The sequence below is a fragment of the Jaculus jaculus genome, chromosome 1 (assembly GCF_020740685.1).
Source record: "Jaculus jaculus isolate mJacJac1 chromosome 1, mJacJac1.mat.Y.cur, whole genome shotgun sequence".
Classification (NCBI taxonomy): Eukaryota; Metazoa; Chordata; class Mammalia; order Rodentia; family Dipodidae; genus Jaculus; species Jaculus jaculus.
This window is the reverse complement of record NC_059102.1, coordinates 62,577,867-62,601,580: the sequence shown is the minus strand read 5'-3', so window position 1 is coordinate 62,601,580 and position 23,714 is coordinate 62,577,867. Positions and strand designations below refer to the sequence as shown.

The window sequence follows — 23,714 nt, the reverse complement described above, 5'->3', positions numbered from 1 at the left end:
AAAATGACAAATTTTTCTGTTATCTTACTGATAGAAGTTCTGAGGGTTAATAGAATCTGTAGGGCAAAGGGAAGGCAGATCTAATGACAGAATTTTAAACAAGCTGTAGAAGTCTGACTATAGAACTAGGGACAGGTGTTATGGTATCTGTAGATTTCCTTTGTTTGCAATTGTATGGGTGATATGTAGACAGCTAACAATGACAAAGCACAGAATAGTCTAATTTCATGGTAAAATCCTGTCATGTTATTTTGGACAAGTGGTTACATCCATTTGGAGCAACTACTGAAATCTTCCAGGGAAGGTTTTGTGGTGAATTTGAAGCACAGGAAACCAGCAGAGGAACAGCATGAGTGAAGGTGAAGCAGAGACCCCTGGTTTTATTGACAAGGCAATGAGGCCAAAACAAGTGCTGAACTTAGGGAACAAAAGACCTGAGGTCAGCAAAACTTTGAGGCCACACCACAGTCCACGTGAGTGTCCTGCAAAGGCCCGTGACAAAGGGCACCAAGCATAGAGTCTGAGGAGGGCTCCAGACAAATTTGAACTGCTTGGTTTCAGGAAGATTCTTATAACAGGGTAAAATAAAATTTTAATTAGGTAGAATAAGCAAGGGGAAGGAAGACCAGGAAGTGGTGTTTTATAGTGATAAGCAACAAAGTGATATGAAAAGGTAGATTGTGATTCCTATGCCATTAAACTGAAGGAAAGTGTATGAGTGTGTGTTTCCATGTGTGTGTGTGCATGCGCACTGCAGGGAGAATATGATGAGCCAGCTTCTAGACTTTAGTCTGGAGAGAGAACAAGATAAAGACGAGGATGACAGAGAGATGAGTTTGGGACACATTGATTAAAGCATTTCCCAGGCATTCTTTGGAAAGAAACACACTAAGAGGTAAGGGCTAGTGATGCGTAAAAGAGTAATTATAGGATTCAATAATGTGTGTTTCTGACAGCCAACAAGCTGATTCACTCAATGAGACATTGGACAAGGCAGCACATTAATCTAGATTTCTCATTCTTCAATTTCAAGTAAGATGCTAATACTTTTCCTTCTCAAGGCATAAGATGAATAATTTTAAGGATTATATTTGTACTGCATGACTCTATTAGAGAAACCAGGATTTCTTGAGCTGCATCTTTCCCATGTCCCATCTATGATACTTTCCACATCTTATCTTATGTGTTCATTGAACTGGGGCATATCTCCTTTTCATTTACTGATGCATAGTTTCTTTCTTATCAGTTCTCACCTTGCAGAAAATTTTTTTGAACTCTTCCACAAATAAAGGATGGTGTTTTTGCTCTATAAATAATTGTAGGGCTGCAGATGTGAGCAATAGGGCTTGTCCCACACCACATTTTGAAACAACACAACAGCTTAATGTATTCATATGTAGAATATACATATCAATTTCTTTAGCTGTATGTGTTTTTCTCATAAGTGTCACTAAGATATACAGTACCTGATCCCATCAGAAAATAAATATGAGAATTCTTACCTAAATAAGAATGAAAGCCCTATTTTTCTAAATAGTCTATGGTAAAAATGCCCTAGCCATGTTTGCTAATAAAACTTCTGTTAATAACTGACTCCAAGGCTAGCTTTAACACACTAAAATGCAGCACTGCAACTTAGCCAATTGTGATAATAAATCACTAGTAAAACCAAATAAGCAAATTATGACTCTAAAGTGGAAAACAGGGGCCAGAATTATCAAGATGAAGCCCACTCAGGATTTGGCCCTGGCCTCAAATATCTTTAAGGACACACTGTTGTCTAAGTCATTTGCCGAATTCCCTATTCTACTTTTGATGTGACTTCATAGCTTTGTAAAACTTACACATACAACCATATTTATATGCACATATAATTCTGTGTATGTGTTTCTGATATGTAGGAGGTAAGAAGCAACGAAACATTTTTGAGATGGGTAGTAATATGTAACATGTAAATATCCTGTAATGTTTGCCTGTACTTTATAAAAATTAAAATAGTTTACTCCATATATAAATGTTTTATTTCTTTGCTTTCTCTGCATCTCTACAGATCTTCATAAACAATGAATGGCATGACTCAGTAAGTGGCAAAAAATTTCCTGTACTTAATCCAGCAACTGAAGAGGTAATCTGCCAGGTAGAAGAAGGGGATAAGGTAAGTTTCAACGACCACCTCTACCATTTTATGCCAACTTGATGCTCAAAATTTTTAAGTTCACATGCCTCACTGTGAGTTAAAACATGTCATAGATATATGGCTTCTTGGGTTTTGAATCATTCAGGCACTATAAGTCTTTAGATCTCTGTAAAATCACAAGGAAAATATAAAGAAAATTGCATCATGAAAAGGTGACAGAAGATGAAGTCAGCTAACTTGAGAATGTCTCCATTCGTGAAAACACCTCAGTGTAGAATTGCAGGTTCCAGTCCAGGCCCACAGCATTGCCTAAGCTTTATTCTGTAAGTTCACAAAACTCAAAGTATTTAAGGAGTCATGCAGGCTTATTTGCAGATAGCCTAGGACTGGAAAGATGATGTAATGGTTAAGGTGCTTGCATGCAAAGCCAAAGGACCAAGGTTTGATTCTCTAGAACCCACATAAGACAGATGTACAAGTTGGCACATGCATCTGGAATTTGTTTGCAGTGGCTGGAGGCCCTAGTGAACCATTTCTCTCTTTCTCTTTCTCTCTCTCTCTCTCTCTCTCTCTGGCTATCTGCCTCTCTCTCTTTCTCTCTCATAAATAAATAAAAATATTTAAAAAAAATAAAGAAATGATAGCTATAGACCTCAGACTTTTTCACCTTTTGGGAGTCCCTGCGTTGAGAATGCTGTTTTAGGGGAACAAAGTGAGACCCTTGAAGTCTTGGAGGGCAAGGATTCAGACTTGTGACATAGGGAAGAAAATGTTTACAAAATTAAAACAGAATGGAGTGGGCATCTGCCACTTGCTTTCAGATTTCACATTTCGTACAGAATAAAGACTTCACACATGCATAAATTATTCACTGTGCTTCTCTCTAACTCAGGGGTAAAGTCTATCCCAAAGTCCTTAATCATATTACTCAGCCTTTTGTGTGTGTCTGTTCTCCCAGGCCACCTCATCAACCTGAAAAGTCTACTTTCCCCCTATCAATGTCCTCCCCGAACATGCTTGCTGCCTTCTCTGCGCCTTTCTCGTTCCCTCAACGTCATCCTCAGGGGCTCGCCCATCACCACCTGCAGTGTCTGTGTTCATCCTCGCTCACCTCCCTCTTCTTTTCATGTAAAAAAAGGACATCGGAAACACTTGGAGGGCTAAGTATAGGAAGCTCTTCCAAATGCCAGACACAGAAAGCCTCATGCATTGTAGGATTTATACTTCTTTCAGCTTAAGCCTTCTGGTAGAATTACAGTCTTCTGAGTCATTTTAAACAATTGCATTTGTCTATATAGGTCTTTCTAAGTTAGTCTAAAACATCACTTCCTGCACAACTGAACCTAGAATCTCACAGTTGTATGTTAGTTTCTGGACCAATGTTTGGAATGCATCAATTAAATATCCTTTCCAGAAAGCTTTTATTGCCATACACATTAGGCACATCACCCTAGAAAACAAGTACTGACCCTGTTCTATTTATTTTAACCTTTTATTGACAACTTCCAAATATATGTCATGAGCATAATCCCTTCCCTCCACCCTCTCTTTTCCTCTCCCTTGAATCTTTTCTTCTTTTCAACTAGTCTATTTTGATACCATCATTTTTTTTCTGGTTATGCAGGTCCTGTGTAGGTAGCATCAGTCACTGTGAAGTCATGAAATCCATGGCCAATTTGTGCCTGAAAGACAGTATTGTAAGCACTCCTTCCCTTCATTTGGCTCTTCCATTCTTTCTGCCCTTCTGCTGCAATGGGTCCTGAGCCTAGAAGCTTGTGATAGAGATGTCTCAATTTGTGCTGAACACTCCTCTGTTACTTCTTCTCAGCACTTTGGAGAGTTTTAAATCTCCCCAGTGGTCACGGTCATCTGTAAAGAGAAGCTTCTCTAAACAACATTGAGGATAGTAAAAATATTTGGGTATAAATATAAGTATTGAGAAGGCAGTTTGTGGCTTAATATATCCATGTATCCAGGGAGTGGTCATAGTTTCCCTTTTATGGCTTATGACCTCTCTAGTCATAGGATTTTGGTTAGGTTTTCAGTACCAGGCAGGATTCCCTCTCATGGACCAGGGCTGAAGTCCAATCAGAAGTCAGTTGGTTTCCTCCACAACAGACATGCCAGCATTGCACCAATTGCAGTGTCCACAGTTGGTTAAGAACATTGATAACTTTTCTCCCCTAACAGGCTGTCTAGAATTTCCAGCATCCTGACTGCTAGTTAGTAGAAAGAAGATTTCCATCTCAGCTCTAGTTTATTTCTCAGCAACCGTGTAGCCCATGCATGTGGATTCTTTCACAATAGGGTCCTACCATCTAGTCCTGGTGAAAAACCAAGAGTCTTGGCAAGTGCTTTGCAAGTATCAGGGGCTTTCATGGCCAACAACTCTTTGCTGGAAGATATTCCACCCTGGTAATGATTTTTTTTCTAATAACAATCTTTAGCTTGTGGGACCACATTATTCATCTCCACAGGATACTTATGCCCTAAACTCACTCTTTTGAATGTACATATTTTTAGCTAACAAAGAAGAATGATATCACTTGTTACAAAGGGCATAATTCTAAAATTTGGTATGCACGTGAATTTTTTAGAAAGTCCATTAAAACACAGGTAACATGGCGGACAAGATTGTTCAGTAGGTAAGGATACTTGATGCTTAAATATGAATGTCAGAGAGAACCCGAGATAGCCTGGATTTTATCCCCAGTATCCATATGAAAACCTGGGTATGACCCTGTCTGTAGCCCTATTCTTACAGAATGAGATAAGGGAAGACCAAAGAATTGCTGTTACTTGCTAACCAAAACAGCAGCTCCAGGTTAAACTAGAGTCGCTTTTTTAAGAAAATATAAAGATGAATGTTAGAAGAGTGTACCATATATTATCATCTGGCCTATACACATAGGGCACTCACATCTCTATATGTACATACGCCATACACCCACATACGCAACACAATTCCTATATCCCCCTGAAGCATAAGACATTTTGTATAATTTTTCATAAAACAAGGTAATATTATTTATGAAAAAGTAGGAATATATTTTGATAATTTCTGAAGTATCTTTCTCAGGGGTTTTCTTTTAGTAATATCATAGATTCATATCTTTCATTTAGATCCTTAATTCATTTGAATTAAATTTTATTGATAGTGAGAGACAGGGTACTAGGTTTATTCTTCTTATACACCCATTCTTCTGGTACCCTTTATATAAGAGGCTGCCTTTTCTGTTTTGGGTCTTTGTTGCAATGGTTACAGATGCATGAAGGGAAAAATATGGATTTTGGCAAGTAAAATCTTTGTTAGTTGGGAGAGGGGTGCTGGAGAGACAGCTAAGCTTCCTCCTTAAGCATGAGGGACTGAGGGAAATTTAAATCACCAGAATTTCAATCATTAGAACCTATATAAGCTTCTAGGTATGGTTACCTACATTTATATCCCCAGTCCCAGAAAGAGGGATGAGACCAGGGAATAACTGAGGCTCATGTAACACTGCAAGCTCATGAGGTCAGTAAGAGACCCTGGCTGAAAACAGGAACTAGCAGAAGAATGATGGAAAGGGACACTAAGCCTTCTGCTCCAGCCACCACATGCAAGCAGAAAAAAAAAAAAAAAAAAAAGTGGGTTGTTAGAAACTGTTGAGACAGTCACCTTCATGAATTGTAAGATTAAACATGGGAGGAGAAATGGTGATCATAGACAACAATGTGCCCTGGACAAGACAGAGCCACATCCTATGAACTACTCCCAGAGAGAAGACAAAAATGTGTTCTGAAATATACCTTTAATCCCTGCACTCATGAGGCAGAGACAGGAGGTTCACTGTGACTTCAAGGCCAGGCTGAGGTTACCGAGAGAGTTCCAGGTCAGCCTGGGCTAGAGTAAGATCCTCTAAAAGATGTGTTCTACATATTCAAACCAAGAAAATAAATGCCTTTAATCCGACTTACAGAGATCCATGCAGCATTACCTTACTTCAAATGCCCTTCTAGTTGCTTGATTGGCTCTAGCAAGTGTGAGGAGGAAACCACTGCCATACATAGTAAAGGCATAGATGCGCACATGACCAACATCTGGCAGCTTCCCACTTGTTCTCAACACAGTTATAAGTGATGGTCACAAAGATTAGTGTATATCTGTTGGTATTTTGCAATTATAAAATGGAAAAACAATTCTTGTTGTTTTCATTCTAGAGCTTTGAACACACTGCTCTCCCCTGGCTTCCCAGGAGGAACACCTTGGGTTGTCCCTGGGATTGGTTTTATAAGTAATAGGATTCACTACACCTGTGTTTCCGTGGAAACTTGTCAGGCAGCCTGGTGACTTTCTGGAAGGTTTGAGAATTACCTTCTTCCTAAACCATGTAAGGGACAGCTGATGATCATCCAGCAACCACAAATGCACTCTCTGCTGACTGACACTTTCTCCTGCATAGACGAGACTAGAGATGCTTATTCACATCACCCTAAGCTTCAGGTCAAGTTCAATGCTAATCTGGTTAGCTGGAGAAATGATACCTCTGACTAAATTGTTGGTTATACAAACTTTTTGTTGCAAGCCAGAGCTTGTTCCCAGCCAACATAACTATAGCTGTATTCTGTTTTAGAATTCAAATACTTCTGTCTTTTAGGAACTATTGTTCAAACAATGTTACTGAGAAACAAATGAAATGGTAAACTAACATAGCTTAGTGAAAAGTATAATTCAGCTAAATTACATAGAAACAGTAAACCTGATATGTTGGAGCTGATTCATTAGGTAATGGGCCAAACGGTCTTGGGATTGCATTTATGAATACGGTGGGGTTGACAATGGTCCACATCCTGCCTTGCAGGGTATCATAAAGCCAGGGAGAGGAGCAAGACCAAATCTTGGTTTCAAAGCACAGTATGGATGTGGGTGGAACTGTTTTCTTTTCGCTTCAATGGCTCTTTTCAGATCTGTTAACTAATCTTAAAGCCTGGCCTAACTAGCAATTGGTGGTAATATAAGCAAATGCCCATGAACATAAGTGCACAGGAAAACCTTGGAAGAAAGATGCTCTGGCAGTTATTTTCCCCATCTCTGAATGAATTTAATATGCAAATATACATTCTGAGAGAGATGGTTGAAAAATTCAGTCCTTCCTTAACTAGAATTCTGAGACATATGAGAGGCTGGAGAGATAGCTCAGTGGTCAAGAGGCTTGCTTGCAGACCCTGATATCCCGACTTTAATATCCCTACATAAAACCAGATGCACAAAGTGACACCTGCAACTGGAGTTCATTTTCAGTGTCAAGAATTCCTGGTGCACCCATACTCTCTGGCTTTCTCTGTCTGCTTCATTCTGTTTTAAATAAATAGTTAATTTTTTAAAAAAAGAGAGAGACATGGGATGTCTCATTATTATTTAAACTACCTTCTTCATTCATTCCTTCTAAATAGGGACATTCATTCCTTCTAAATAGGGACATTTTCAATGCCATGGTCCATATATAGTGTTTGGTGGCAAATCTCAGGATTTCCCCTTTTATTGTCTCTGCATATGTTATGTGTGTATCCATGTGCTTATGCATATTTGTGTGAATACTTGAGCATACTTGTGGTGAAGCACAGGCATATGTCTGTGCACATGTGGAAGCCAGAGGCAATTTTAGATGTCATTACACTCAGAAACTATCCTCCACTTTTTGAGATGGTTTCTCTCATTGGCCTGGAGCTTGCCTAGTATGCTATACTGGCTTACTAGTGCACCCCAGGGACATGCATGACTTCCTCTTCCCAGCACTCAGGTTATATCTCAGTATGTGCACCTATATGTAGCTCTTTTTAAATGCAAGTTCTGGGGATTAAACTCATTTGCTCATTCATTTAAGTCAACTATCTTACAGATTGAGCCATTTTACAGGTCATGGTACACCAGGGTCATATGATAAGTTTATGATAGTTAACAAAATATTTTGATATGTCTATTGTAAGCCAGAATAATAAATCTTGCAGCTTACATTACAATAATATCCTAATATAAGCAGTACATATTCATTGTGAAGGAAACATTATTAGAACATTAGTACTGATGTGAACTCAGTTACAGAACAAAATTTTGATTCTTCTATCTGTGCATGGGGTCTACTCACCTGTAAAACAAAATCCATGCTGTCAAAATAGTAACTTGTGGCTATAAAGAACTGGTCTTTCTGCCTGAAAATTAACAAGATTTTAACTGGTATCTGACATCAATCTGGATTTCTGCTGAGGATTGAGATAGATTACAATATTGAGCTGTGTCATACAAAATGTGTAGGATTTTGAAAGTAGAATGGATTGTTTCTAGGACATTGTCATGTTCAAGGTGAATTCCAGGAGCAATAGGGAAAGGGATGGGTGAGATAGAACATAAAATGAACACCAAGATGAGTGAGACCATGTGATGATTATCTTCTCTGACTGGGTGAGTTCACTGAGAATGATCTGTTCCATGTCGAACTAGTTTTCTTCATATTTCATTGTCATTTTTCCTGTCTGCTGTGTAGAATTCCATTGTGTAGATATACCAACATCTTGGTTACCCATTCATCTAATGATCAACATCTGGTTTGATTCTAACTCTTAGCTATTATAATTGAGCAGCTATAAACATGGCTGAGAAAATCTCTCTGAACTGAGGCAGGCAGCTTTTAGGGTAAATGCCTAGTAAGGGAATATCTGGATCTGTTCTTAACTCTATAGTCAACCTTTTTAGGCATCTCCATATTGCTTTCCATAGTGGTTATACCATCTTACATTCCCACCAAGAGTGAATGTGGGTTCCTAATTCTCTACATCATTGTCAACATTTGTTTTCATTTTGAGTTTTTAATGTTTGGGGAAGGTAAAATCTCATAGTTGTTTTAATTTGCATTTCCCTGATGATTAGGGATGATGAACATTTTCTTAAGTGTGTGTTTGCCATTTGTATTTCTTCCTCTGAGAACTCCATGTTTAGTTCTCACCCGCATTTTGTGAGTGGATTGTTTGATTTTTTTATTGTTTAGATTTTTGAGTTCTTTGTAGATTCTAGAAATTAGGCCTCTGTCAGTTGTATAGCAGGCAAAAATTTTCTCCCATTCTGTAGGTAATCTATTGGTGTTGCTTATTGTATGTTTGATAGTGAAGAAACTTTTCAGCTTAATGAGATCCCAATGGCTGAGTGATTAAGTCCTGAGCTACTGGTGTTTTGTTCAGGAAGCCTTTTCCCATTCCTATATAATGGAAAGTTCCTCCTATTTTTCTTCCTGTAGTAGCAGAGTTTCCAGACTTATGCTGATGTCTTTGATCCATTTGGACTTAATATTTGTGCATAGCAAGATGTGTGGATCGAGTTTTATTTTCCTGCATATGGTTATCCAGCTTTTCCAGCACCATCTGATGAAGTTACTGTCATTTTCTTCAGCCTACATTCTCAGGGCCCTTGTCAAATATCAAGTAGCTGCAGTTTTTTGACCCAAAGTCTGGTTCCTCAATTCTGTCCCATTGATCTATAATCCTGTTTGTTTTTTTTTTTCTTTTTTGCCAGTACCATGTTGTTTTTATTACTATGGCTCTGTAATATACCTTTAGATCAGGTATGGTGATGCCTCCAGACATGTTTCTTTTGTTGAGGATATGTTTGGACATCCGAGGCCTTCTGCCACTTCATACGAATTTTGTGATCATTTTTTTTCTAGCTCTGTGAAGAAAAAATGGAATTTTTATTGGTATTGTGTTAAATCTGTATATTGCATTTGGTAAGATTGCCATTTTCACAGTGTTAATTCTGCCTATCTGGGAGCATAGGAGGTCTTTCCATTTTCTAAAGTCCTCCTCAATTTCTTTCTTGTTTTATGTTTTCATTGTATAGGTCTTTCACATCCTTGGTTCATGTTATTCCAGTATGTTTTGTTGTTGTTGTTGCTATTGAAAATGGGACAATGTGTCTTATTTCTTTCTCTATATCTTTGTCTTTTGCATATTGAAAGGCTACTGATTTTGTTCATTGATTTTGTGTCCTGTTACTTTGCTGAAGGAGTTAATCACCTTTAAGAGTTGTGAGATGGAGGTTGTCAAGTCTTATGTATAGAGTCATGTCATTTGCAAATATAGCTAACTTACCTTCTTCCTTTCAAATTTGTATCCCTTTTATTTCCTTCTCTTTCATAGTACTTCTAGTACTATGTTAAAGAATAGAGGTGAGAGTGGACACCCCTGTCTTATTCCTGATCTTAATGGTAATGCCTTCAGTCTCTCCCCATTAAATATTATTTGGGCTTTAGGAGCTTTATAAATCACCTTTATTATGCTGAGATATAAGCTGTTCATGCCTATTCTATCCACTGTTTTGATCATGAAGTGATGTTTTATTTTGTCAAACACCTTTTCTACATCTTCTGAAATGATCATGTGAATTTTGTATTTAAGCTTATTTATGTGGTATATTACATTGACAGATTTTCATATGTTGAACTACCCCTGCATTCCTGGGATGAAGACTACTTGATCAAGGTCAATAATGCTTTTGATGTGTTATTGAATTCGGTTAGTGAGGATTTTGTTCAGGATCTTTGCATCTAAGTTCATCAGACAAATTGGCCTATACTTTTCTTTTCTTGTGGCATCTCTGCCTGGCTTTGGTATTAGGGTGATATTAGCTTCATAGAAGGAGTTGGGAAGCTTTCCCTGTTCTCTGTTTGTGTGGCACAGTTTGAGAAAAATTGGTTTCAGTTCTTTCATGAATGTATGATAGAATTCAGCTGAAAAGTCATCTGGTTCTGGGCTCTTTGGGGGTAGGTTTTTGATTACCTTTTCAATCTTGATGGGTATGATAGGTTTATTTAGATTATTCTGCTCTGAGTTTAGCTTTGGTAGGTAGAACATGTTCAGGAATTCATCCATTTCCTTCATATTTTCCAGTTTTGTGGAGCACAGATTTTTGAAATAAATCCTGATGATTCTCCCAATTTTACTTGTCTGTTGTGATTTCCACTTTTTATTTCTAACTTTGTTAATTTGAATTCTCTCTCTCTTTTTTTTTTTTTTTTTGCTTGATCAAAGTGGCCATGGGTTTATCAATTTTGTTTACTTTTTCAAAGAACTAACTCTTTGTTTCATCAATTTTAATTGTTTTCCTACTTTCCAATTCATTAATCTCTGCTCTGATCTTAATTATTTCTTTCCATCTGGGTTGGATTCTTCTTGTTTTTCCAGTGCCTTTAGGTGGATGGTTAGGTTATTGATTTGGGATCTCTCTGTCTTTGTTACAAAGGCATTTAGTGCTAAGAATTTTCCCCTGAGGGCCACCTTTATTGTCTCTCATAAAATTTGGTATGTTTTGTTCTGATAGTCATTCAATTCTAAAAATTTTACAATTTCATTTTTTATTTCATCTACTACCCCTTTATTGTTTAAATGTGTGTTCTTCAGTTTCCAGGAGCTAGTGGGATTCCTAGTGCATCTTTTGCTGTGAATTCCTAGCAATACACAATTGTGATCTGATATCATATTAAACTAGGATAAATTAACGAGTGTTAAAATAATTCTAGTAGCTCATCCATTTGACAGATATGTGGAACCCATTTTCAGATTATTACTGCGAATTTACTGGAATGTATGGAATATGCCAAACTTGGGACTAATAGAATCACAGCCACTAATTTTGAGGAGCTGTGGTGTATTTCATATTGGTATATCTATTGGATTTACTCATCTAATATGATGAACATATGGAACTGAACTCCTGATGATTTCTAGGCAGATGTGGACAAAGCCGTGAAGGCTGCAAGACAGGCTTTCCAGATTGGCTCCCCATGGCGCACCATGGATGCTTCAGAGAGAGGACGTCTACTATACAAGCTTGCTGAGCTAATTGAGAGGGATCGTCTGCTGCTGGCAGTGAGTATTAACCAACTAGATGAATAGTGAGAGCTTTCAAAAGCCCTCAATGTTTGAACTGGCAAGTGAACTTGGTTTCAGTGATCATCATAACACACAAATATCCTTCCTTTAGTCCAAAACTTCTCAGAGCCATTGGCAAAGTCAGATGTCCCTACACTGCTATCCTAGATTACACAAACTTCCTGACTGAACTGTGTTAGCAGGAAATTCATTAACTTTGTGAAACATGCTAAAAATGTTTATCTAAAATAAATATTACTTAGCACTATCCTAACTCACCTAAATATTTAAGAGGTGGCTACTTTTTCTGACACTACTCTGTTCACAATGTCCATAATTTAGGGAGATCACTTTTCATTTTCACAGAAGAAAAAGAATAAATAATTTTTTAGGGGGAAAATATTTTTTTTTATTTTCACAATTTTTATTAACATTTTCCATAATTATAAAAAAAATATCCCATGGTTATACCCCCCCCCCGTGCAGTTTCCCCTTTGAAATTCCATTCTTCATCATATGTGCAATCAAGCTGCACTGAGGAAAATTTGATATAGGAAGAAAACAAACTTTCCAAAATATCTTCTTTCATTTGCCTTGTTTGTTGAATTAACTGCATAAGAGCCCTTGAGATAAAAGCAAAGATGTACAAAATCTACATGTGCTTATCTTTTGAGGTAGTGAATAATATGATACCAAGAAAGAACAGCTTAACAGTTAATCACCTCTCCATCCTGCCAGACTGTGGTTCCTGGCTGCCCTGGTACTGCTGCAGATCAGTTTTCCAGGGTGTTTAGGCAACTGTGGAGAAAGGTCTCAAGTGGCCATGAATGTGACAGGAAGAAACACCTGAGAAACTGTGTCATGGGACAGCTTGTTTATTTGTTGGTTGTATGGCCTTATAAGCATTCATGTCATGAGAGCCAAGTGACTATGGGATTAGAGAACCAGGTGGTGGGGTCATCAGATTTATAGCAGCTGAATAGCTCTTTGTGGAGTTTTTTTTTTTAAAGAGTTTTAACATTTTTTTCAACAACATTTAATTCATTGACAAGAAAAGAAAAAGAATTCTCCCAAGACCACACAAGACCCCCATGTTCAGCAGTGATGAAGTCTAAGGCTCTATGATTTTTGTGTAACACAACTGCAAGAGTGTTTAATTGTCTCTGAAGAGACTCGAGGCTGTTGGTAGTGGATACAATGGCCTGGCCAAACTTGTCTCAGAAGTCCCTTGAGAGACGGTTGGTTTGGATAGGAGCATCTCCTGCAGCACCAGAGGCACCCAGGGACAGCATCACACCAAGATTCAACAGTAGGGGGATTAAAATTTCTCTTGGTAGCCACAGACAGAGCTTGTAGGCTGCTTCTTCTTCCTTGTAGAGATACACCTGTGGAACAATCAAGACTGGGGAACAGCAAGTGGGAGAGGGAACATTTATGCATGAGGTGGTTAGCCCTGCACACCATAGGAGAGTGGATGTCTTGACACAAGTGGTCCTGGTAATGGAAATATTGAGGAGACATTCAGCTCTGGTCAGCTTAGAGCTGGACAGGAAAAGGAGCATACCTCAACCAGCATCGAAGAGGGGAATTAGTAAGGCAGGGCTGGGAATAGTTCACTGTAGATGGGGGGTATTCAATGGTGGCATCAATAGGGACTACATTTAGCAGGGGCTGGATGGGGTGGTGGACACATAAGAGAAGCAGTTAGAAACATTGGGGTGGTTAGTAAAGGGGAGAAGGTTAGCCACATATTGGGTGTATTGTGCCCAGGTATCTTTTCCATGACTTGTATTTCCTACAAAAGAATGTGGTGGTGAGTAAGAATTGAGCAGAGGGCAGGAACAAGCTGTTTAGAGATATGAAGACCAGTGGAAGGAGATAGTGAGAGGCCATGAGTGTAAAGATTTCCTGTCACCTCCACCTGCCAGCGTTCATCACAGGAGTTAGTGAAAGGACTATCTCTATAGAGGGCTTTCCATTGAAGGAATATGGGGATAAGCAGTGAAGGCCAGAAATCCTAGAGGTGGTTAAGGGAGTCCTGTAGGCTCTGGAGGAGGGACTTAGTCCATTGAGCATGGACCCTATCCTCCCTGGCTGCCTGTCTGAGTTCTTTAAGGTCATTGGCCTGATATGGATACCACTGTAGGGGCTGAGCCTGTGTTGGTTGGACATTAATGTGAAAAGCTGCAACTCCTTGATTATATGTATTTTTACTGTTATCTCAGAGTTCATATAGTTGTTGTGCAAGTGAGTGTAAGTGAGGGGGCAGATGTAGAAAGGTCCTGGTTACGGGAATTTATCATGTTGGGATTCTTTTGGCCTGTGCAACATGAATCCAGAGGGGTGTAACTCTGATGGTAAGGTGGGTAAGGTGGTAGGGGTGGATAAAGGGAGGTGGGCATAGGGAAATCTAGAGCATTTTTTTTTTCTAATTTCTTATGTAGCCTTTTCAAGGGAACTGAGATCTGCCCTTGGATGGCCCTCAGTGCCCTCCTCATTGGAGTCATCTTCCAATTTTGGTGTGGTGGTGGACTTAGAAGGACCAATGCATTGTCCATTAGCCACTGTAATTGGGAAGAAAGAGAGGGGGGGTAGATGTCCTTCCTGAACTTCTCATCTCCTAGCCATATAAGCTATGTGGGTCCATATGTCTGGGTCATATGTATCCCCAGAAATCATCCAGGGGGCAATCTGAAGAACTTCCTCCCAAAAGAAGATGGCTTCTTTGTGGGAGAGCTTAATCGCTCTAGCCTTGAGAAGTGCCTGTAAGCTGTCAGTCCCTGGATCCTTGGGGATGTGGTTCTCTGGAGGCCTCCAGACAACCATGGAGAGCAGGGTCTAGAGTGGTGTGAGTGTGATGGGATGTAAACCTGGGAGACTGCTTCAGGGAGTACTTTGGTCTATTCAACAGGGAAATGTGTTTATGAACAGTTGAGAGACAGCAGGAAGAGGGTCCTAAGGGGATTGGTGGGTTCAAAGGTTGCTTGCCATGTCTAAGGATGTCCATTCCAGAGTCAGGTGATCTACATAGTAGGGGAAGTGAGTCATAGGAGGATGGGCTATGTGAAGGCTGCTGGCTGATACCATATAAGGAGTTTCCTATACAACTGGCCAAAGGTCACAGGGCTATGAGGAAGCTTAAGTCCAAGTGGGCCAGGCTTGGAGAGGGAGGAAGTGGCCTTTTGTAGCCTGAGGGTTTTTTGCCATGTCTGGCAGCTCAGGCCCATCTCATGAAGGTTGTAACCTTTTCCTGGCAGTGCCTGCCAGTAAAACCTTGATTTTCTTACTTCTTTAGGTGAGAGGTGATCTTGCCCAGGTTAGAAAAAGAGCAGAGATGCTAAGACCAGAGGGCAATGTTCCCGAGGGTTGGATAGCACTGGGGGAGGGTGGAGATTTCCCCAAGGTCTGGAAGCAAGGCTGTCTGCAAGTTTAAGAGACTGGAAACTTCCCTACAGGCTTTGAAGAGGTCATTGCATCACCATTTGTGTGTGTGTGTGTGTGTGTGTGTGTGTGTGTGTGTGTGTGTGTGTGTAGAGAGAAGAGAGATATTGGGTTCTTGCCAATGCCCGTGTAGGCCATTGGGGTCTGAACAGAGGGCTAGGGGTCTTCAGTCAATGCTGAAGAGTGGCCTGAGACAAGAGACATCAGTATCCTGTTCACCTTATTTGGTCCCTTGTGATGGCACAAACCGAAAGTAAAGGTGGAGAGGTAGAAACCTGCCAGCCCTCAGTCATGCAGGAAATGCTATAGGGGGTTGATGTCCCCCAGGGGAATATTCACCTATGCTGGTGTGTCTCAGAGGGTCCCTGTTCAGGTGCCAGCTGTGGTTCCTGACAGGCCTGGGCTGCTGCACATAAGTTTCCCAGGGGCATCCAGGCAACTGTGGAACATCTTGAGTGGCCATGAGTACAACAGAAAGAAACACCTGAAAAAGAATGTCAGGAGACAGCTCATTCATTTGTTGGAGGAATAGGCTTATAAGCACTCATGTTGTAGTGGGAAACGGTACAGGGTTCAGGTTACAGGGGGATTGTCTGTGTTAAGGCTGCTGGCTGATACCTCATAACATATAAGGATCTTCCTGTTGAGTGGTAAAAGATCACATGACCATGGGGAAACTGAGACCTAAGTCTTATCAGGCGAAGGAAGAGAGCAGCCCCACTCCTGCCAGTTTCAAGGCAAGATTATCAAGGTCTAGGCCTGCTGCAACCTCCTATGTCCTGGGGTCCTCGGTCATACCTGACAGCTCAGGGCTGCTTAAACCTCAACTGTGCCCAATGCCAGGTAGCCAGTAGGATGTAAGATGCCTAAGGGCCCCTTAATCTCTGCATAACAAGTGAAGGAGTGGCTGGAGAGATTGCATAGTGCTTAAGGCACTTACCTGTGAAGTCTAAAGACACAGGATCGATTCTTCCAGGTCCTGCATAAACCAGTTGCACATGGTGGCACATGCATCTGGAGTTCATTTGCGGTGGCTAGAGGCCCTGGAGTGACCATTCTTTGTCTCTTTCTCTCCCTCTGTCTGTCTCTAATAAATGAATAATAAAATAAAATACTTTATTAAAAAGGAGAGAAGGAAGAGAAACTAGAAAATGTCAAACTTTATAGTCTGACTATTGAAATAATTATGTCAGTACTACCCAAACCAGAAGGTCATTTCATAGAAACTGTGTGAAGAAAACCCACTGATTAAAGACACAGGTGTTAAGTTTGGGTGAATAACTTATATCTATATGAAATTTAAAAAAAATTAAGAATTATGTTGAGGCATCATTGACAATTGCAAGCACTGAGTTTTAGATCCCAGGTGGGACTTGTTAGAAGTCTGATCTTACTAAGGAGACTATGTACCTTCTTACCTCAAAAAGGTACACATGAAAGTGTAACCGATATTAAAACTTTGACTAGCTGAAAGGGATTAACCATGTGCCAGAAAACACCAAGATAACCAGAATTTCACTATCTATCCTACCAGAATCTTTGTATGTTTCCACAAATGAGTCTTTTGAAATCTGTCCCAAATTTAGACAAAATAACAAGATTTCTGCTTTCTAAAGTTCTCTAGTACATAACATTTATTTATCTAGTGTTAAAATTTTAACTATATAATTTTAATTTTTTCATTATATGTGGATTTTTAGATTTTTGAAATTGCTTTATTTTTCAGACAATGGAGTCAATTAATGCTGGAAAAGTATTTGCTAATGCATACTTGATGGACTTAGGAGGCTGCATAAAGGCACTACAGTACTGTGCAGGCTGGGCTGACAAGATCCACGGTCAAACAATACCAAGTGGTAAGTAGCCTGGACAAACCATCAGAATGGGGGTAAGATAAGGCCTTTACTCAGCTGTATTCTTACAAACATTCCACTTTAAAGGAAGTCATGTAAATAGGGTCAAATTATTTCTTGCTGGATGCTGTATCAACATACTTCTGATCTGGGAAGTTTTGTTAAGAATCTGAAAATGTTTCTTTCGAGTTTCTTCAGCATAAACATGCATGAGATAACACTATGGATAAGTTAGAACATTCTCCTAGACTCCATTATTAATTTCAGGCAAACGTCTAAGGGCTTTTTAAAGCCGGCCTCAAAATTACTTGAGTTGCATTACCATAATAACATATGCACCCCTTATCATAATGTAAGAGTCTGCACATTCTAGTAGATGCAGGTATGTTTATCTGTGTTTGATCAAGCTGTGTATACAGAGACCAAACTAAGTCGAGGAATTAACTCATATTGGTATGTTTAAAATAGCTGCAAAGCAAGATAGACTCTGCTTATAGCCCAAGATTCCTTGCATATGTGTATGTGTTTGTATGTCTGTATATATAGTTTAATGAGATATTCACATAACAGAATAAACAAATGACAGAAGAAAAAAAGAGCAAAGATATAACTTCACTCATATAAATGCAGTTGTTTTAGTAATATCCATAACCCATTTCCTGGATTGGCCGTAATGGGTATTCCCAGTGTAACTTAAATATTCAACTGAAAAGATAAGAATGGGTCAACAGAGACACAAGGAAATTATTCTATAGCTGTGTTACTTCACCCTCAGTTAACATGAAAAAGCCATTTACATATCTACTAACCTTGAGAAGGAACACTATCTCTATGATAGTCATACAGACACCTGTGGAATCCACATAAAACTGAGGCACATGAATAAGTCATGTTACAATGGAAAGTAAATTTCTTTCAACTTGAACATAGTTTTCATAGATTGAGATATTCCCTTTTTGCTTGGTAGACAAAAGGAAAATTATATGTAAGTCAGTAGAAAGGTATTTTGCTTTAAGTGAGACCCTTTAAAGCAATTAAACTACTGGGAGACAGAATTTGAACTGTTAGAAACACACTTTAACATGCCTCCTCTCTTAGAAGTGACCCTGACTTCTTTCTAACTACTTTCTATGAAATTTTGAGGATAGGGATAATGAAGAAAGTTGCCCACCTATATGATGACAGATAGAGTTAATTATCTTTGAAACTTTTCCCATTCTAGACCTTGAATTGCACTTGACTTGGGTATTTCTTTTCATTCTGAATTACTATTTGAAGGCTTAAGTTTTTTATTTTGTAAAAAGTTATAGATATGGACTTTCCCCTTATTAATTACTGCACAGCATCCTCTCACATAAACTTCAAACAACCTCTCCATGATTATACAATAAGCATCTTTATCAGAGCAATGTGTGGTTTATTTTCCAGATGGAAACCTTTTTACTTATACAAGACACGAACCTATCGGTGTATGTGGCCAGATCATTCCTGTAAGTTTTTCTCTTACATGAGCCACAGTGGGGCAGGGATGAAGGAAGGAATCTTCAAGTCCATTGGTGATAAAACTTGTGGTAAAACTTCTATAGCACACATCTATAGCACACATGGATGTTTATATAATGGTGAAATGTGAAGTAATTTGCTCTTCCTATGAATGAACTTCTTAGATGTGAATTAGTCCAGAAACTGATATACATCCTGACTTATCTCTTGAGGATATTTCATTTTCACAACACCAAGTCTTGGGCTTTACTCCAAGGATTGCTTTCAGAGATTGTATTGTGTTTTCTTCCCGTATTACATGCTCTAAAGATTATAACTGTGTTCACCATAGCTAATCTGCAGTGGGACACCATTGATGTCTAGTCTAGCTTGCCTAATTGTTTAACAATACTTTTATTTCTGTTTAATGATACTTCTCATGGACAACAGCAGCAATAATAATGTTCAAATTCTTAAATATGTTTCTTAATTAAAATAGGAAAAATTATCCAAGACCTTTGGAATGCAGCACAGCAAGCATTTTAGCTTGAAATAACAAGATCCGATATTTCAACCTTCTAGCCCATCCAAATTCCAATACAATAAAAGTGCTTTTGAATGGAAACACTAAGAATTCTTTTTATGCTAACATATAGGATGCTGGCCAAACATAGCTGGCATACTTGAAAAGGTTAAGCAAAAAATATGGTGCAGTACCATGAGCATTTTAGATAAAAGGACAGACTTTCCTATTGTTCAGTGAGACTGAACAGTAACAATGTCAACATTCTAATGAAACCCTTCATCAGTTCAAAGCTAAAAAGAAAACATAAAGTACTCCAACCCAAGGGATCCTGCTTTTATCTACTTCCCCAATACTAGGAATTAGATGCTAGGAATTCAAACTCAGATTTTCATGTTTAAGCACCAAGCATTTTACTAACTGACCCATGTCCCAGGCTTTGACTTCTTAAGCATAAATAACTTACCTTATACTTAATTATATACATGCAGTGATTTTTCTCCATGTAGAATAATAATCCAAATAACCACATCTGATTACATTTGAGGGATTCTCTTCTACTCCCTTCTCCCACAAGATTTACTTAGAGCTTCTATCATTTATACTTGGATGACTAAACAACACTGAACAATTGTTATTCAACACCTATCAAGAAAGCAGGTTACAGTGCAGGAGTTACATGAGTAAGTGTGGCTTTGAGCAATGCAAAGATTCCATTGCCAATATTTTTGTTTCTAGTGGAACTTCCCATTGGTTATGTTAATCTGGAAGATAGCGCCTGCCCTTAGCTGTGGAAACACAGTGATTGTCAAGCCAGCAGAGCAAACTCCTCTCACTGCTCTTCATGTGGCATCTCTAATCAAAGAGGTAAGGCTCCTAACTGCAACCGTGAGGAAAATGAGGAGTCCTAATTCAACACAGGAGGCTCTCCTTTAGTGCTGCTAGGAGCTCATGGTATGCAAATGGGTCCTGTGTAGTGATGGAGAAGCAAGTAAAAGGGCTGCTGGCTGGAATTTCTGTCAGTCAGCACAAGCATTCACCCAAATGCAAATAGGAAGCCAAGCTGAAAGGACTCCAATTATTTCTTTTGTCCAACTCTCATGACCATACATTCATGGTGAACTAAATACAGCATACTTTCAAATGTTGAAATGTTAAAGTGTTTTGTATCTGCCTGGTTTATAACTAACCTGGTTGCATCTGTAAATTTATTGAAACTTAAAGTTTTAAGTGTGATCTTCCTAAAAACTGGAGGCCAATATGCCAGGAAGCTAACTTATAACATTAGGTGGTGTTATGCTAGACACACATATCCAGGAATGAATATGTTTACACTTACTTTTCTGAGTTTACTCTATATTTCCTTCTCTGTTCTACGTGACAAGATACACATTAAACTTAATTTTCAGATATCCAAATCAGTGAATGATTTTTTTCATGAAAACCATTTGACATTGTCCTTAATATTTTATAGAAACTCATAATAAGGTATTAGTCACTAGAAACTAGAATTTATGAAATTGTAACCAATATCTTAAAAAATATTCTTCATGTTAAATTAAAATAGGTAAAAGAGATGTCAAAATGAGGAATTTGATACAAATACAAAAAAAAATGTTAATGTGCAATTCAGTAGATAACTTGCCTCCTACTTGGATTCATAAACTGGGACCAGATAAGTCTGAGGATTTCTTCTAGGACTTGGCTTACCTGATATCCAAATAATTAGTAATATCCATAGGGATTTGCAACTCCAGCATTATGTCATGAGAAATCAACAGCTTCAAACTGAGAATGTGATATCATTTTAGCTTCTTAGTTTTGCTGATGGTGATAATAAATATGTTGCTTTCTTTCTATATACATAATGTACCATATACTTTAAATTTCTGAGTTATCATCATGAAATTTGACATAGCTTGGAGAAATGATCCAATGATAGCCAAGTACATTTAGAAGAAAGTATCCCTCAGCAATATAGATTGGAGGTCCCTTTTACATTGGTTTAGAAATCAAAATAATAATAATAATAATAATAATAATAATAATAATAATAATAATAAATCCACTTAGGCAACTCAGAAATTTAGCAGAAAGAAACAGACTCAATCACATACTCTACTTAGTTTCTGTAATAAGAAGTTGAATTCTATTTTAACTGCTTGCTTCTTACCTTTTAGGCAGGGTTTCCTCCTGGAGTGGTGAACATTGTTCCTGGTTATGGGCCAACTGCAGGGGCAGCCATCTCTTCTCACATGGATATCGACAAAGTGGCCTTCACAGGATCCACACAGGTAGGATCATTCTCTCAGGCTAACAATTAAGAACACCATCAGAAATAACTGTTACAAGATGAAAAATGATAATATACTCATTTACCATCTCTTAGTAAAAAATATTCTCTAAGCCTGTCATATGGTTAGTAGAGCCTATAATAGAAATATTAATTATGGGCTGGACAGATGGCTTAATGGTTAAGTGCTTGCCTGTGAAGCCTAAGGACTCTGGTTTGAGGCTCAGTTCTCCAGTACCCACATTAGCCAGATGCACAAGGGGTGCACACATCTGGAGTTTGTTTGCAATGGCTGGAAGCCCTGGCATGCCCATTCTCTCTCTCTCTCTCTCTCTCTCTCTCTCTCTCTCTCTCTCTCTCTCTCCCTCTTTTCTCTCTCTGTCACTCTCAAATAAATAAATAAAAATGAACAAAAACATTATAAAAGAAAAAAAAGAAATATAAATTATGCCACAATGATTTGTAAGAATGAATAGAATTATCACCTGTTGATTACAAACATTAAACAGCAAAAGACTTCGCCTGTTATTTAGGGCTCTGGCTTCCCAGCATGTTCTGGAAAGAAGCCTGAAATTCAGCTCCTTCCATGTTTCTGATAACTTAGGTTAAATATTTGGTGTGTCTGCCTTCCATTGGAATAGACAAAACGTTAAAAACATGAAACACAGTAAACATGGGCAGTGCAGAGATGAAACAGAAATAAAGAAAAAGAAAGAAGGAGACACATTAAAGGTCTATTCTGAAGGGTGAATCACTTTTTTTTTTATAAGCAAAAGAAAGTGTCACAAGTATTCTGTGTAGGCTCTGACATTATTAACTTTCAGCACATAGGATAACTCATGTCTCACCAGCACAAAGAATGAAAAGTGAGCATGAGTGTCTTTCATTGGTTGAGCTGGCCATCAGATGCAGGCAAAGTGCTGCAAAGGGCCTAAGGAGAAGGAATGCCAGTTTGCATGTGGGTCCTTGAATTCGCTTGACCTTTGGAGAAATGATCTCTATTTTAAGGAAATATTTTTATAACAAAATTTTAATTCCAATAGACACTACAATATATTTTTTCAAATTGAACAAGAGATTGAAATGATGAGACATTAATTTCTATTTTCTCTTGACCTTTTAAAACATAGCTTTTCTTTGGTTCCCATAGGCATACAGTAGAACAAGGTTGCATTCTTCCAATCCCTAAATAAGGCACAGAAGAAGCCAAGCAAACATTTAGGATTTACTGTGTACTGAAAAATTAGGAATGTCTAATGAAAGCTGATCACTGTAAGAATGGAGAAGCTATAGGTTGTACCATGGCAGAGAAGGTAGAGGAAGGCAGGCACAAGCTCCTTAGCCTTCTCGAATAGGGACTGCAAGTATATTTCTGTGTCTTGATGGTAAACCATGACTCCACTTTGTATCAGGAGCTGTTATTCCCTGAACCCAGTGCAATATCGCCGCCTTTAGCCATTGGACCATCTCCCCAGAATAAACACAGAAAATTCTGAATCACTATAAATGAAAATAGTCACAATTTTGCTTCTATTGACTTGGAATGTACATTTAGAATAGATTAGTATATAGTATTATGAAACCTTAAGCAAAATGCAAACATCAGATTTTTGGTCCACCAGCTAATACACTATAGCAGTTTGCTCATAATCTACATAAAGATTTTAAATTACCTGTTTGTTCTGATGAAATAGAAACTGTTTATTACAATACAATATGAAGAGAAAACCAGAAAACTAAAAGCAGTAAAATAAAAATGATTATCTCTAAAATAGAAAGGCAGGACCATTTCATTGGGTTATGGTGTAAGCACATCTACAATGAAGGATAAGTAATTATAAAACAGATCGAATTTTAAGAAAAAAGAAAAAAATACCATAAAACAATCTTGGGGGGCTGGAGGAATGGCTTTGCAGTTAAGTTTTTTGCCTGCAAAGCCAAAGGATCCAAGTTTGATTCCCCAGGACCCACGTTAACCAGATACAGAAGAGGGCACACATATCTGGGGTTCATTTGCAGTGACTGGAGGCCTTGGCACACCCATTCTCTCTCTCTCTTTCTCTCCCTCTGTCAAATAAATAAATAAAA

At 38.5% G+C, this 23,714-nt stretch overlaps 1 protein-coding gene across 1 annotated transcript in view; it reads left to right on the top strand.

Annotated features, from left to right (window-relative positions):
• The window catches only part of Aldh1a1 (aldehyde dehydrogenase 1 family member A1), a 49,556-nt gene that overhangs the window by 9,933 nt on the left and 15,909 nt on the right, over positions 1-23,714 (top strand). The window contains exons 2-7 of the mRNA XM_045155598.1: positions 2,051-2,155; positions 11,891-12,031; positions 17,202-17,331; positions 18,757-18,818; positions 20,072-20,200; positions 21,514-21,627. Of these exons, the coding sequence (XP_045011533.1) occupies positions 2,051-2,155; positions 11,891-12,031; positions 17,202-17,331; positions 18,757-18,818; positions 20,072-20,200; positions 21,514-21,627 (681 nt within the window). The remainder of the gene's footprint in view (positions 1-2,050; positions 2,156-11,890; positions 12,032-17,201; positions 17,332-18,756; positions 18,819-20,071; positions 20,201-21,513; positions 21,628-23,714) is intronic.